The 15,426-nt window shown below is 36.9% G+C and overlaps 1 protein-coding gene across 6 annotated transcripts in view; it reads right to left on the reverse strand.

The window, feature by feature from the left end:
* TANC2 (tetratricopeptide repeat, ankyrin repeat and coiled-coil containing 2) overlaps positions 1 to 15,426 on the reverse strand; it is a 511,647-nt gene that overhangs the window by 161,876 nt on the left and 334,345 nt on the right. For all 6 annotated transcript variants that reach the window (XM_020997389.2, XM_020997396.2, XM_020997393.2 and 3 more), the window contains one exon: positions 5,547 to 5,810. In XM_020997389.2, the coding sequence (XP_020853048.1) occupies positions 5,547 to 5,810 (264 nt within the window). The remainder of the gene's footprint in view (positions 1 to 5,546; positions 5,811 to 15,426) is intronic.

A 15,426-nucleotide genomic window follows, 5' to 3' on the forward strand; every position in this document is an offset into this window, starting at 1 on the left:
CTTTCTTTTTGTAATCAACAAATAAGCATGATAAGATTTTATATCTTCTTTATCAGTTAATTGTGAAATGGTAAAAGATCACCATTTTATATTAATAACCAAACCCAGCTGACACTGCCCTCTGTGGGTCACACTAGCTTAAAAATAATTCACTTTTTACTACTCACCTGAACTGAGTGACCTACATTGCAGAAGCATACAAGCATTTTGCTATTTGCTGTGCTAACTAGATTATTTTAAAGAGAAATGTGGTGGTGGGATTACAGGAAGCATAATTTTTGCCTACAAGGTTACCACATGGGTTATTAGTGATTGTGGATCTATGAGGTCCAATGGGAGTCTGCAAATTTCTTTACCTGCCAAAAGCTGTCATGCTATCACAACTCCTTTTCCCTGAAGTTGACTCAGTTGTTGGTCTAACTCTGAAGGTATAAAATTGAACCAAAGAGGGTTCAAGAGGTCAGGCTTAGTCCAGAGTAACCTCCAATCTTAAATCTCTCACTTCTAGAGCAAACCTGGAGGTGTGAATAAATACTTGGGAAAGTTCAGGAGTACAAATAAAGGACTGGGCAAAACAGAGACAGCCTGTATCTAATGACCCCACAGACTTAACTCCCAAATATGTGGGTCTGGATGGCAAAGTTGTCATTTTTGGCTACTTTTACAACATGTCCATGGACTACTCTCCCCTGCTGCAATGCTCTCTGACTTTCTGACCTCAAGTAGAAGAGAAAAGTCACGTTTCCATGGACTGAAATGATCCTTTCTCCACTCACTCTCCATGCCAGCAACTAAGTGGTAACTATTTACTAACAGATCAGATTCCAATAGGTAAGAAGAATAAGCCAAGTGGCTGAATTGGAGTAAAGGTCTTTGGCTAAGTGGGAATCAGAGGAGAAGATGCACAGGGGTACCAGGAAAATATTATGAAAAAAAAAAGAATTAAAAGACTGGAACTTAAGAGTTAGTTGTGAAGTAAGTACAAGGGGGCTTTATTATAGTGAGTGAACGGCTGAATAGAACATCTCAAGTGTTTTAGAGATGTCTTATTATGATCCATCTAAAGACTTTGGGATGTATTGAAAATTGTTCCCTTTCCAAAGTCAAGCTTCAGCTCAATGATATTTTATGAAACGACATAATGGACTATTTGTGTTCAACTTTTTAAAGGAAGGTCATTGTTAAGATAACAACATTGGTTGAATGGTCAATAATTTGGCAGTTTTCATTCTCTATGAAATTATATTTCAAGTATAATTTTCTGTTAAAATAATAATCCTATAATATCCTAAATAATTTTAGTCAATGATTTTTTAATATACATTTTGGCAAAAAACAAAACAAAAAACTGAAACCTTGTTTTAAAATAAAAAGTTGCTTGAGAGTATTTGTAAAGCTTCTCTTTATGGTCACCTCTGATTGTTACTTAAGTGAGGCATGAAACAGGTAGACATGCTCACCCCAAGGTGTTGACCTGTGCCATAGCAGATATCCTGCACAAAGGCCAGATAGAAGAGAGATTTTACAAATGATGAGGTTCCAAGTGTTTGCAAATGACATGCTGATTACATCAATAGTATAGGAGCTTCTCAATGAGATTCAGAGGCATTCAAAAAAGATCAACCTAGAAACACAAATAGAAAAAAAAAGTGGATAGAGAATATATGTTGCTTAGATTATGTCATGACATGGAATTGGATAGGAAGTCAATGGAGCTACTCGATCATCATATATATATATATATATATATATATATATATATATATATATATATATATATATTTATCTATATATCTTGGACAAACAATGGAGATGGAAAAGGAGCTTGGCCAAGGTTTGAAGAGTCACAGAACTGCTTGAGCCACATTTGAAAAATTGTGCAATGCTTTTAGGAAAGCCAAGCTGCTTGCACAAGAGCCTGTATTTTTAATTTCATTATTCTCTTGGTGATATGATAGGTCTGTGGATCACTGCACATTACAATTACAGAAGAATTAAAATTATAGGTGACCCAAAAGGCAATGAAAAGATATACAGCGAGTCTAAGTAAGTTGCTATGTTTTTACAGTGGTGGCTTGCTCATAAGAAGTGATGCACATGATACCCTCAATGAAAGCCAGCACAGTTCAATGTAAAGGGTGCTGGATCAAACTTAGAAAACTTACATTTGAAACCCAAATCTTCTATTTACTACCTAAATGACCTTAGGAAAATTGCTTGACACTTCAGGCCTTAGTCTCCTCATCTGAAAAGTGAGGGGTTTGGACTATTTTATCTTTAAATTTCCTTCTAGCTGTTAAGTGTGTGATCCCACAACTTTGCTGGCAACTCAATCCTTGTATCAAAACCCTGTTTTCTTCCACAGAATGCTTATTGTTATTTACAACAGTAATAAGGTGAGCTTTCTTGGTAATTTCATAGTAGTTTAGTTACAAAGGGAACTGATCTACCTTTAAAGATTCAGGCTGATACCTATTATTCCCAAGTTAGTTGCCAGAGAGATGTACATGCTCATCTTCCAATAGGATGCTATGGATTGTAACATTTTCAGATGCCATTCCAGGAATGTTCTCTCTTCTTGTCCTCCTCCCACCCCAATCCCTATTTTCCTAAAAAGCACAACTCAAGTGCCACTTCATAGAAGGGGGCTGATCTCCCCAGAATTACTTTGCATTTACTTTGTATATAATTGTGTGTACATGTTATTTCCCTCCCCCTCTTTGAGGGTAGGGATTATTTTATTTTTGTCTTTGGATCCTCAGTATTTAGCACCAGCCTGGCACAAAGTACTTGCTCAATAATTGCTTGTTGAATTGAATTCCACTAATCTGCTACTATTGCTGGGAATTTGGAGATACTAAAGAAAGAGCTCACAGTCTCCATGTAACAATGAATCCCTCTTAAAGCGGTTAGCCACTCTGCAATAACTGAATTTCCTGAGTATTTGTTCCCATCATCGTGAATGAGGACAGAGGATGATGGGTCTTCAGGAGGCCGTAACAGAGAGTGATGATTTGGAAAGGTTGAGAAAGAGAAACAAGTATAAGTAGAGCAGTCTCATTAAACCATCTAAGTATCATTCACAATTACAGTTTGGAAATGAAAGCTATTGACTAGTATAACAGAATATCACCCCCCCTCCCCATATCCTTAATCAATGAGATAAACCTACCCAGGATTTTCCCTGATGAATGAGAGAAAAACCCAACTATGGCTTTTGCAGTCACATTGCCATTGTGCATTTTAAAAACATCAGCATGCCGAAATACTCTTGGCAACATACTGATAGCAAATCTGTTTGTGAGCTAAAGGATAATGACACTAAGCACTTAACTTTCTGTACCATTCTTCCACAACAGAAACTGGCAGCAGCGTTTGCGTTGCATTTTAGAAATGGAGGCACCTTTTGATAACTCTCAGGGCATTCTGAAAATCTCAGGCTTCTGGAATGTTTGAGCTTCTGGTAAGCTGAGTGTTTTCCTCAATTGTCGGCAATGATTTGGGTTAAAGAACACCTCGCTAAAAAGATCTATTTAACATTCTCTCCCTCTCTTACCCACCTCCACCCCCAAAATGCTGGTTCATATGCATTCCTGAATCTCCTCTAGAAAGAACTCCAAAGCACATGCTCCTTCAGGTTTAGATCAAAGTTAGATGAGAAAGAGGAGACTCAGAGTTGGAAAGGAGCTTAGAGATAACTTAGTGAGTCCAATCTACTCATTTTACAGGTGAAAAAACAGGCCCAAAGAGTGAAAGTAATTTGTCCAGTGTCATCATCACTGTTGTCATCACAGTGGTAACTAACATTTACATAGCACTTACTTTGTGCTAGGTACTGCATCAACTGTTTTACAATTATCTCATTTAATTCTCAAAAACAACCCTGAGAGGAGATAGGTGCTATTATTATTCCCATTTTACAGATGAGAAAACTGAGGCAGACACAGGTTTAAATGACCAGGCCCAATAAGTGGCAGAGTCAGAAGCCAAACTTCAGACTCCAGAGGCAGAGTTTTTTCCACTTTATCCTCCCTCTCATCTTCTCCTTTACCCCTGTCTCACATGAAGAGGTGGCCCCTCCTTGCCAAGGCAAACTCCTCTATCTGCATAAGTGATCCCATTCCATCCTGTCATCCCCACTCTCTGACTTATTTTCAATTACCCCCTGTTTACTGGCTTCTTCTCTTTCACTTGATCTTTCTATACCTGCTGGCCATTATCCTAGATCTCTTCTCCCTTTTGCAGCTACATTTCCTGAGAAGGCTATATACAATTGGTGCCTCCGTTTTTTTTTTTTCCTTTTCCCATCCTTAACTCTCTGCAGTATGGTTTTGGACTTGATCATTAGACTAAAACTGTATTCTCCAAAGTTATTAATGATCTCTAAGTTGTCAAATCGAATGGCCTTTTCTCAATCTTCATCCTTCTTGACCTCTCTGCAGCCTTTGACACTACTGCTTTCTTTTCCTTGTATTCTCTTCTTTCTAGGTTTTCATGGCATTACTTTTTCCTGTTTTTCTTCCTACCTGTCTGAGTGCTCCTTTTCAGTTACCTTTGCTGGATCTTCATCCAAATCACTCCTGCTAAAGATAGGTAATCCCTAGGGCTCTGTCCTGGTCCCTTTTCTTTTCTCCCTTTTCACAATTTTACTTGGTGATTTCATGAGCTTCCAGAGATTCATTTTATCATCTCTACATCTCTACATTTCTCAAATCTACTTTCCTGATCTCTAATCTTGCAGCTCCATCTGCCAGCTGGATTAAACTGTATGTCCTGTAGAAGCAAACTAAGTATATTCAAAACTGAACTCATTATCTTTCACCCCAAATGCCCCTCTCTTCTGAACTTCCCTATTACTACTGAAGGTACCACTATCCTCTCAGTCACCCAGCCTTGAAATATATGTATCATCCTTCGCTCTTCATTTTCTGTCACCTTCTAAATCCAATGAGTTGTCAAGTCTTGTTAGATCTGACTTTGTAACATCTCTCTTACACATCCCCTTTGTCTTGTGACACTGTCACCGCCCTCATACAAGTTCTCAGCACCTCATGACTGGCCTATTTCAATACACTTTCGGTTGGTCTCTCTGTCTCAAATCTCTCCCCACTCCAGTCCACTCTCCACAATTGTTAAATTGATCTCTCCAAAGTAAAGGACTGACCATGTCATCCTCTTATTCGGTACACTCTAATAGCTCTGTATTACCTCCAGAATCAAATATAAAATCCTCTTTTTGACGTTTAAAACCTTTTATAATCTGGTCTGCGGGTCTGGACCCGGACAAGTATTGCTTCTGATATTAACTGTTTTCACTGATTTTGTAGGCAAAGTTACATCATCTTAGGAAGATGCCACTTTCCAAAACAGATGCAAAATATATATGCAAATGTACTTATGTAAATACAAATACACACACACGCACGTGCACACACATCCAAACCCCCCAAATGGGTGGAAAAATATAAATACTGATGGTACAGAGTTTATTTTTATCTCAGTTGAATCTAGGAAACAGAAATTACTAGATTTTTAAAAAACCTTACCTGCTACTGAATTTGGCCGTGGCATCAGGTAAAGTGGAATAGATTGTACTGATTGGGACAGAACTGTTTCCAGATTCCTTTCTGGGATCTTGTTAAGACTATAGGTAGAGGCTGTCATGTTTTCATCTACTCGGTATAAACACGAATCCATGCTGGATTTTTGAGACTGCCAAGGTTTCAGATTTCCTCCAGATCCTAGTTCTTTACTGCTTTCCCCACCATACTTTGTCCGTTCCACATTTTCAGAATAGCTTGTCAAAGTAGCTGAAACAAAACAGACAGGAAAAAATGAATAAGAGAAAAATCAAGTAAAGAGTCCTTTATATAAACTTGTTAAAAACCATGATTTGTGAGGATCTCTCAAAAATACTACTGATACTCACTTCATGTCTAAGCTTAGAACACCAAGAACAAAGTAAAACCATTTCACATGCGTGGTAACTAACAACTATAAGTCAAGCCAATAAGCATTTAAGTGTTTACCAAGTGCCAAGTACTGAGATTATAAAGAAAGGAAAAAAAATAGTCCCTCCTCTCAAAGAGCTCACAGAATAACGGGGAGACAATATGCAGACATCTATGTACATACATATACAGAATAAGTTGGAGATAATCAGCAGAAAGAAGGCACTGGCATTCACGGGGATGCCACTGGAGTTTATTGAACAGAAGGGAGACATGGTCAAACTAGCACTTTAGGAAGATCAATTTGATAGTCTAGTAGAAAGTGGATGGAGGTAGGGACAGACTTTAAGTAGGGAGGCCAGTCACAAGGCTTATGTAATAGTCTGAGCATGAAGGCTGGTGGCAGTATCTACCAGGGCTACTGCAAAGGTAGAATTGACAGGACTTAGCCACTGATTAAACATGGGAGCTGAGATGAAGTGAATAGTTGAGGACCACATCTAGGTTTTGAGGCCAGATGACTGGTAGGATGGTGATGCTCTTGACAATAACAGGGAGGTTAAGAAGAGGGGAAAGTTTGGGGAGGGAAAGATAATGAATTCAATTCTCATTATGTTGAGCTTAAGATGCCTGTGGGACATCAAGTACAAGAAGTCCAATAAGCAGTTGGAGTCACTGGTTGAGCCAAACTAAAAAATCAAATTCTGAGAAACAGAAGTGCTTAGGTACTAAGATGTTGTGGCTTAATAAATATATTTAAAAAAAACTATTATGCTGTAAACTTACAGTATCAGTAGTATAGTACGGTTGAAGGAACACTGGACTTGGGAGTTAATACTTAGGTTTAAGCTTTAAATTAGCTACTTAGAAGCCTTCTGACACTGGGCAACTCACAACTTTTCTGAGGCTGGTTTAAAGTAAGTTTTCTGAGATGAATATTCTCATCTCTAAATAGTAATGGTAATATTTATGATACACACCCTGCAAGTTGTCAGTGAAGAGTGCATTTTGCAACCTTATACCTACAAATGTATTATTGTCCTCTCACAGTTATCTCATTAGTCTCATCTTTTTTGGTGAGGTTCAGCAAGAAATGGTCTGAAGATAAGTTGCTATTCTGCTATAATTCTTTTATATTTAATGTTTTGTGGACTCTCAGGCAGGTATAAAATAATGTTTTTGTGACTGGATGAGAGCATTGGCGTGTAAGTTTTTCTTTTGTAGAGTCATTTAAAACATCTTTAGGACAACTCTATTGAAAGATGGAAGATAAAGATGATACATGCCTTATTCACACATGGTTTTAGTTTCTTTTACTAAAAGTTTCTAATTTCATGTAGTTTGTATTTTATGAAAATTCAGTATAGTATTCTTGAAGTTTTATTATCCAATATTATACCCAAACAACTGTGGGCAACAGACAGTTCTTGGCAATGATGCTCTGGTTCCTGAGTAATCTATCTGTTAAATTCTGAAGTATATTATATAGCTTGTGTTTGTAGTATAAGGCTTTATCTGTCAGTTTTTTTAAAAAAAGGTACCAAGCCTTTAGTATAGGATTCTAGTCACTAGATTTGAGTATCCAGTAGGTATCCTCCACCCCCCACTCCCAATCTGAAGTGACATATGCAGTTTTTAGTGCTTCATTTTATAATCTACTCTGATTAATAACTTTGGGCTTCTTGAGTATAACCTTTTTTTGTAATTTCTGGTGGCAGTGACCCGTTTCTGAATTATCGTAAGCCTCTCTTGTTTCTATAAACAAATCACCAGAGTGTAGCCAATTTTTCAATGCTTCTTTGTTGACATATTTTTGACTGAATACACGTGGACCTCTCCCATGGAGGGTCTTTAAATTCCCTTCTTGGATCTTAGCCATTTCATAGGTTCCACCCAGAGATATACCTACTTTGGCTTATGTTTGACAAATCTTGCTATTAACCTTTACTGTTGCTTCATAAAGAGAGGTCTATTTGCCCCAAAAGTATTTCTGTGTTTTTAATTTGTTTACCACGGGCTCTAATATCTGCTAATCCTCTTTCTCCTTTTTTGTCAAGGGATTGTTATTCTTTTTCTAGCAGCCTAGGGGTGATGAGCTTTGTACTTCATTAACAACATTCAAGTTTTTGTTTGGAGATACATTGTGGTCCATTTACCAGTATACAGGAACCGGTATTGTGGAGATATTAAGTACTTTAAGTGTTTTTCTTTTTAATTAAGTTTTTACTTTACACAAGGAGCAACAGTTTTTTTCTTATGCACAATCTATCTTGCTTGCTTTTAATTATCACTTTTATTTATTAGTATGCTCTGACTACCTCATTCAAACTTAAATATTTCAGTATCTATTCTTATGTGGTGCACAAAAGGTTATACTTATGCCCAACTCAGATTTTTATATAATTAGGAAAGGTTTCCATGATATGAAGCAGCAGTTTAATGTGCTTTTCAGTGGAGTCATATATAACTTGATGTCATCCATGTGTATCAAGTCACTAATGTGATGTTTTGGTATAACTCCTTTGACTTGAAATCCATATACTCAGTTCTATTTAGGAGTGCTGAAAACGTATTTAAGCTTGGCAGAACCATAGTAGGATTAAACTACTTTTCCAAAAAACGCATATTTTATGTCAATTACTCTTGATGTTATAAAACCCTTAATAAATACCTGCTGACTAATTAATTAATTACTGTGTTGGTATTTTAAACAGAGAACGGTTTTTTAATATGTGGATATCAAATACTCTATTATTGTCACTATATTTGGAATTATTTTTATATGTTCACAGTACATGACCAAACCATAAGTGAGGAATGGAGGCAAAAGCTTTGCTATAATCAATGAAGGCGTGTAAATATTGTGGTACTTTTAGTATTTGTTTTTAGTACTAGTACTTGTTCAATAATCACAAAATCAATAGTATATTGCTCTTTATAACCCTGGGAATTTTTGGCATATCCTTTTTGTTCCTCGACTATTTTCTTATTAATGTTTATAGAGTTTTTTGAGCAATACAAGCTGTGAATGCTTGGAATGAAATACAGAAACATGTAATTGGACTATTTTGGAAGGTCACTGCTATTTCCATCTTTTGGTAATAATTATGTGATGCTGTCTGTTAAGAGACAAAATCAAGTTTGCATCATAGAGGAAACTAGTAAAATGGTTCCCTAGTCATTTATGATTCATTGTGAAGTATTTGAGGCCTTATCTGGACCCATTATTTTGACTTAACTGTCCTTTTGTTCATTAGATTAACAGTGTATGTTATCTGCTTTGTGTCTGGTCCAACTTTTGTTTTTATAATGTTGGATTTATTTAGGCCATGGAGATGATCAGTAATTCTCCACATCCTCTACACCTAGATGGCAAAGTGGATAGAGCACTTGGCTTGGAGTCAGGAACTCCTAGCAGCTTCACATCCTGCCTCACTTAACTAAAAGTGTGACCCTGGGCAAGTTATTTAACCTTTCTTTGTCTCACTTTTCTTACCTGTAAAATAATTGGATAACAATGGCACCTACCTCACAGGTCCAACTGAGATAACAATTGCAAAGCACTTTGCAAACCTTAAAATGCTATCTAAATGCTAACTGTCATTATTCTTTGGGGGTTCTCTCTTCTAATTTCTTTGCTTCTTGAACAATGGTATAGTTTTTGATTAATGTTGAATGTTTCGTTTTGTTCTCTGTACTATGTGGACTATTTCACTGTATTCTTTTGATTTTTGTTTTTGTTCACAGGATGATAGTTTAGAACTTGAATCCATATAATCCAAATCCTCATTTTCCAAAGGAGGAACTGTAGATTAAGGGTGTAAGATTTTCAGATATATTTTTGTATTCCAAATTCTGTCCTGTATGTTTCTTTCTCAGTACCTTTAATCAAGCAATACAGTATCCAAGTTTTCTACTGTATGTACTGTCTAGATAATGATTTAATTTTTCCATGTCTTTTTGCACGTCTTTAATAGCTTTCTCAAATCTCTTCTGCCATGATGGTATTTGACACCTATCCTTAGGAATATTTCTAAATGGTTCTACCTATATGGCTACAGCATATACTGTTGTGTTGCTGTGTGCAGGTCCCGATTTTTTTTTTCAACTATCATCAAATATTGTATAAGAATGTATTCCTTCCTTGTGTTATAGGAGAAACTAGCTTTTTCAAGCTATTATGTTTTGGTAGAATTGGTCTATTAGTTGGATTTGGGCCATCAGACTCAAAAAGTGCTTTTCAGAATTCTATTCTAAGTATGGCATTTCTTCAAAACCAATTGAGACACTGGTATTATTTTTGTCATCTCTTTCACTATAGGTAGCACTTCTGGAGATTGTGTTAAGTATAAATTGTCAATACTTTCAGGTTCTTCATCTTCTCCTTCTTTCAGACTAAAGTAATCCTAATTCCCTAATTTCAATTCTTATTTCATCTAATCTGAGTTTAAGAATGAAAGTATTTCTTATGGTCCTCCTGCACTGAGCTACAATACATTGTTGTATAATACAGAGCTGAGGATATCATTGACATATGAAGTCCTTGTCATCTAACTGATGAGATTTATTACCAATTTTATTAGGCTATAGAACTAGTATATAATAAAAACAATGTCTCCAGTCTGTTTCATGCATGTTCACTGTCTGCCTATGTTCATAGTCAGTGCCATCTGCATTGAAATTTTTATGGCAGGTAGAGTATTGGTATGTGTGTATGTATGTGTGTATATGTATACACACATATACATAAACATATGTATAAACACATACATGAATGCATGTATTCATCACTCACACTTCTGCTGAATGGTTACAGATCCATCAGACACTAATCTGCTTTGTTTATGTCCTATCCTAGATGCATAGGAATAGTTACATCAACTAGTGTCATCACTTTTATACTAAATATTTCAGGATTCTTGCCAGGACTTTACAATGACCATAGAGGTCTCAGAGTTCACAGAGACCCCACTATACATCACCTTGTTTGGTATCCCCTGACTTTGCAATTCCCATTCTTCACCCTTGCCAAGGACAATGAATTGGATTTGAGGTGGTTTCCTGTTTCCTTTTTCTAATTAAATTTTATTTTTTCACTTAACAAGTCATCTATTCACTCTCACTCTCTCTCTTTCTGTCTCTCTCACCTTCCAACCTGGAGGAAAAAACTAAACCATCTGCAACAAATACATAAAGTCAAGCAAAACAAATCCACACAGTGGCCATGTTTAAAAATGTATGTTTCATTCTGTATATCTAGTCAGGAGGTTGGCAGCATCAAAATTATGCCCTCTGGAATCATGGCTGATCATTAGCATTAATTCATTCTTAAGCCTTTCAGAATTGTTCATTTTTACAATATTGTTGCTATAATATAAATTGTGACCTTGGTTCCACTCACTTTACTCTGCATAAGTTCACACACATACGGAAAGACAAACACAGACAGACATACAAATATACACACATATGAACACTCTATATACAGTTTTACGCCCAAGTTTTTTTTTGTGACAACAGCCTTATCAGGTAAGTAATTTGCATACTATTTCCCTCATTTTACTGGGGAGGAAACAAAAATCAGAGAAGTGAAATGACTAGATAGAAACTGTCAAAGCCAGGCCTCAAATCCAAGTCTTTTTTTTTTCTTTTTAACTACTACAGCATACTACTTTTCCACTATATAATCAAATTCCAACTTAACTAAAGAATTCATACAGCCCTTTAAGAATCTTTTATTTTAAAAGAAAAACAGAATCTTTTATTTAATTAATGGAATTATGGGCAGTTAGGTGGTGCAGTAGAGACAGCTCCAGGTTTAGAGTCAAGAATACTCATCTGACTTCAAATCTGGTCTCAGACACTTTACTGGCTATGTGACTCTGGGCAAGTGATTTAATCCTGTTTGCCTCAGTTTCCTCATCTGTAAAATGAGCTGGAGAAAAAAAGACAAACTATTCCAGTATTTTTGCCAAGAAAATCCCAAACTGGGTCATGAAGAGTTTGTCAGGACTGAGAAAAACAAAAACAAAAACAAAATGACTTAACAGCAACAAAAGGATTGTAAGGCAAGAAAATACTATTTTCTTCCATGATGCTCTTGTCTTGGCTTGACCTCTAAGGATAGTCTCTGATATTTTCCAAAGTTGCTGAGATTCTACAATAAAACTAAATGATATTAGTTACATGTTGCAAATATTCTACATCCTCAATGAAATTTGCTGACATAAAGAATTCCACTCTGCTCTACGTCAAATACAATTTTTATAAATCCTGCTTTAAAGGTAATGCTTTGAATTATTTGTAGTTCCATGCTTGGAATCTTACTGTCAAGAACCTGGTATATGAGCTTATTTTTCTGTCTCAACTATTCAGTAAAGCCCCAAGTACTCTGCTACCTCCTCTGCCTCTGATGTGCCTGACCTTCCCCCTTGACCTAATGACCGACCCCACCCCCCACCCTGCCCCCCTGCCCTTGGAAGAGGTTTTCAGATATGCAATGAATTTTACAATGGACATCCATAATTTGTTCAGAGTTAAATTGTTCCATCCAGGTAAAATATCTGAGCAGGAGGTAGGAGCTTAGGCCATTCTGAAGAAGTTTAAATTTGAAATAATTTTTGTTTTTATTCTGTAATTTTAAAGTAAGGATTACTAAAAGAATTCCAGAAGCTTTAAAAGAATCATTGAATATTATAAAAGTGTTTAACTGGACTGTCAGTAGTGTCTAAGTGCCCTACAGTCAAGAGTTCTTAAGATTCCCTATAGTATTTTTGATTACTACCAGTCACATTAAGACTAAACCATCGCTTTTTTTTTTTGTTTTGTTTTGTTTGGCTAGGCAATGGGGTTAAGCAACTTGCCCAGGGTCACACAGCTAGAAAGTGTTATGTGTCTGAGGTCTGATTTGAACTCAGGTCCTCCTGACTCCAGGGCTGGTGCTCTACCCACTGTGCCACCTAGCTGCTCTATAATCATTGCTTTTTGAGGAGTCTTTGGCAATACTAGGACAGACTGAAAGAAGGTTCAGAGTAGGCATGAAGTTCCTTTAACAAATATTATACAGTGCTTGGAAGAATGCCTTGCACCTTTTTTCCCCCCCTTGAACCCTGTGATTTCATTGGCATAGGCAATTCCTAGTACGGAAACTGTCCAGCAAAGCAAATCAAGTATTTATCTGTAAATTATAATCTTTGAGAATTGCACAAGGGCACCGAGAGATTAGGTGACATACCCATGCCTTGCACACAGTAGGTACTTAATAAATGTTTACTGAATTTAGAGAAGTCACTCTGTCTTAATAGCCAACCTTGGGGGTCTGTTCCAGATGAAACCCCTCATTCCATTGTCTGGCCCAATTCTGATAGTTGAGGAAAACTGGGATTGTTCATTAGTTCCAAAAGCCTGTGAGGATTCCACGATAAACTTTGACCTTTGGGTTGTGGTTCAAAGATACATAGCAGGAAGAGTAATTGGCTACTTTGACACCGATTAAACAATATGGAGAACTGTGAACACAGTTCTAAGCAGTTTACTCATGTAAACATGGTGGTTTTCTCTGGGAGATTCCCAATAGACTACGGTCTGTGTTCAGCTTTAAACTGGTCATGCTTGGAAATAATTCAGACCTACAAGGCTTGACATTTTACCTACATTTACTTTATTTCATTATAAAGTCACAGACTTCAATTAAGTCTGACAAATAAAAATACTAGTTTCTTCTATATATTTTGAAGGAGACAACTGATTAATAAGCACTACACTGTGGTAATTTTGAACCCCATGACATACTTAAGAATTCTGATTTCTAAGTGTGTTGGGCAACAGTGTAACTGCTTCTTTGCAGGTATACTCTTTTGCCACCTTCTGAACAATGACTCCTGAACTCATTCCTAAACAAACAAACAAAAAGCCGTAAACCATGTAGTTTGGGAGCACATTAGCTCATTTGACTAAAGCATAATTTAATTTGGTTCTAAGGTTTGGATTCAGTTCCTCCACAGTTCCCAGCTCACACATCTATTGAGATGAGTGAACAAGAAGCCAAGGTATATGGAAAACTTTCTCAGAGAGCTATCCTTTCTGTAAAATGCCCAAATGAAACATTAATTCCTTTCCTTTTGTGGACTTCTGCTATGTAGTTTGAATTTACTCACCTCTATAAAGACCCTAACCTGAGCTAACCACAAACCTCTCTGCTTTCTCCATCCAATCAATACTAAAGTCTTTCAGCCTAAGACTATTATGTAAAGGCTGTCCCAAATGTGAGTATTTGGAATAACAGTGAGAAGAAGAAAACCAGTTTCCCCAGTGCAAAGAGTGAGTTTAAGTCACACTATAAGATCCTCATGCTATTTATATAATCCCCAAATAACTGTTATTATTCATATCTAACAGACAGCATTCTTATATTTCAGGGGCAGAGATATTAAGTTGTAGAGCCTGCTGTGACCTCTTCCCTGTACAAGAAGGTGGTAAATACAAGTTCAGTTATATTAGATACCTAGATGGAAAGCAGGCACTTTCAAGGTCTAAAATCACAAGGAGTGAGATAAGAGAACTTGTATAAAGAAAAATCTGGTCTTCTTTGTTCCATAAATATCTTCTAGGCTCTGACTTTCCACTACTTTATGCCCCTTTCCTCCCTTATCCCTCTCCCTGTAAGCTGTTCTTAAAGTACCAGGCTGTTTCTTTAACAGCTAACACAGGCTCTCCTATGTCAACCCAACATGACTTACTGATGACGATGCCTATGCTATTTCTTTCTCTTGGCTCAGGAGCTTTCAAGGAAGGATTCTTTCTAAAAACTAAATGCTTTATTAAGGACTTAATAGTAGACACCAATTCTTTTTTTTTTTTTTTGGTGAGAGCAACTGGGGTTAAGTGACTTGCTCAGGATTACACAGCTAGTGAGTGTGTGAGGCCACATTTGAACCCAGGTCCTCCTGACTCCAGGGTCAAGATGCTCTCTCTACTGCGCCACCTAGCTGCCCAGACACCAATTCTAAAATACACTAATGGATCTATTCTCTTATGCATGTGGATTTCTCTTAAGTGATACAGATCACAGTCCATCAGTGCTTGCCCATTGTGGGACTCTTGTTTATTTCCTCTAAAAAGTTCTCTTTAGGGAATGTTCTGGGGGCCCTTTGCCAGTAAAGCACACAGATTGCCTGTGAATTATCCCTCATTTTCACTAGGAGATAAGCCTATCTTGTTTTTTGCTCATACATTTCTGTGATATCCTTTACTCTAGAGTTCTTACATCATGTCACACAGATTGCACAACACCTGTCATGTTCTTTGCTGCCCTCTAAATAACTGCAAGAGGGACTGAACCAGTGTTTTCATGACACAGGGGATTCCAAAATAAGAAAATTAGTGCTTCTTAGGACAATCCACCCTATTCTGTTGCACTGGGAAGTAGAGGCAGTTGTTAACTCAAAAGTGAACAAGTCTATAAAAGTAACACAAT

The sequence above is a fragment of the Phascolarctos cinereus genome, unplaced genomic scaffold (assembly GCF_003287225.1).
Source record: "Phascolarctos cinereus isolate Bilbo 61053 unplaced genomic scaffold, phaCin_HiC Scaffold_5;HRSCAF=322, whole genome shotgun sequence".
Classification (NCBI taxonomy): Eukaryota; Metazoa; Chordata; class Mammalia; order Diprotodontia; family Phascolarctidae; genus Phascolarctos; species Phascolarctos cinereus.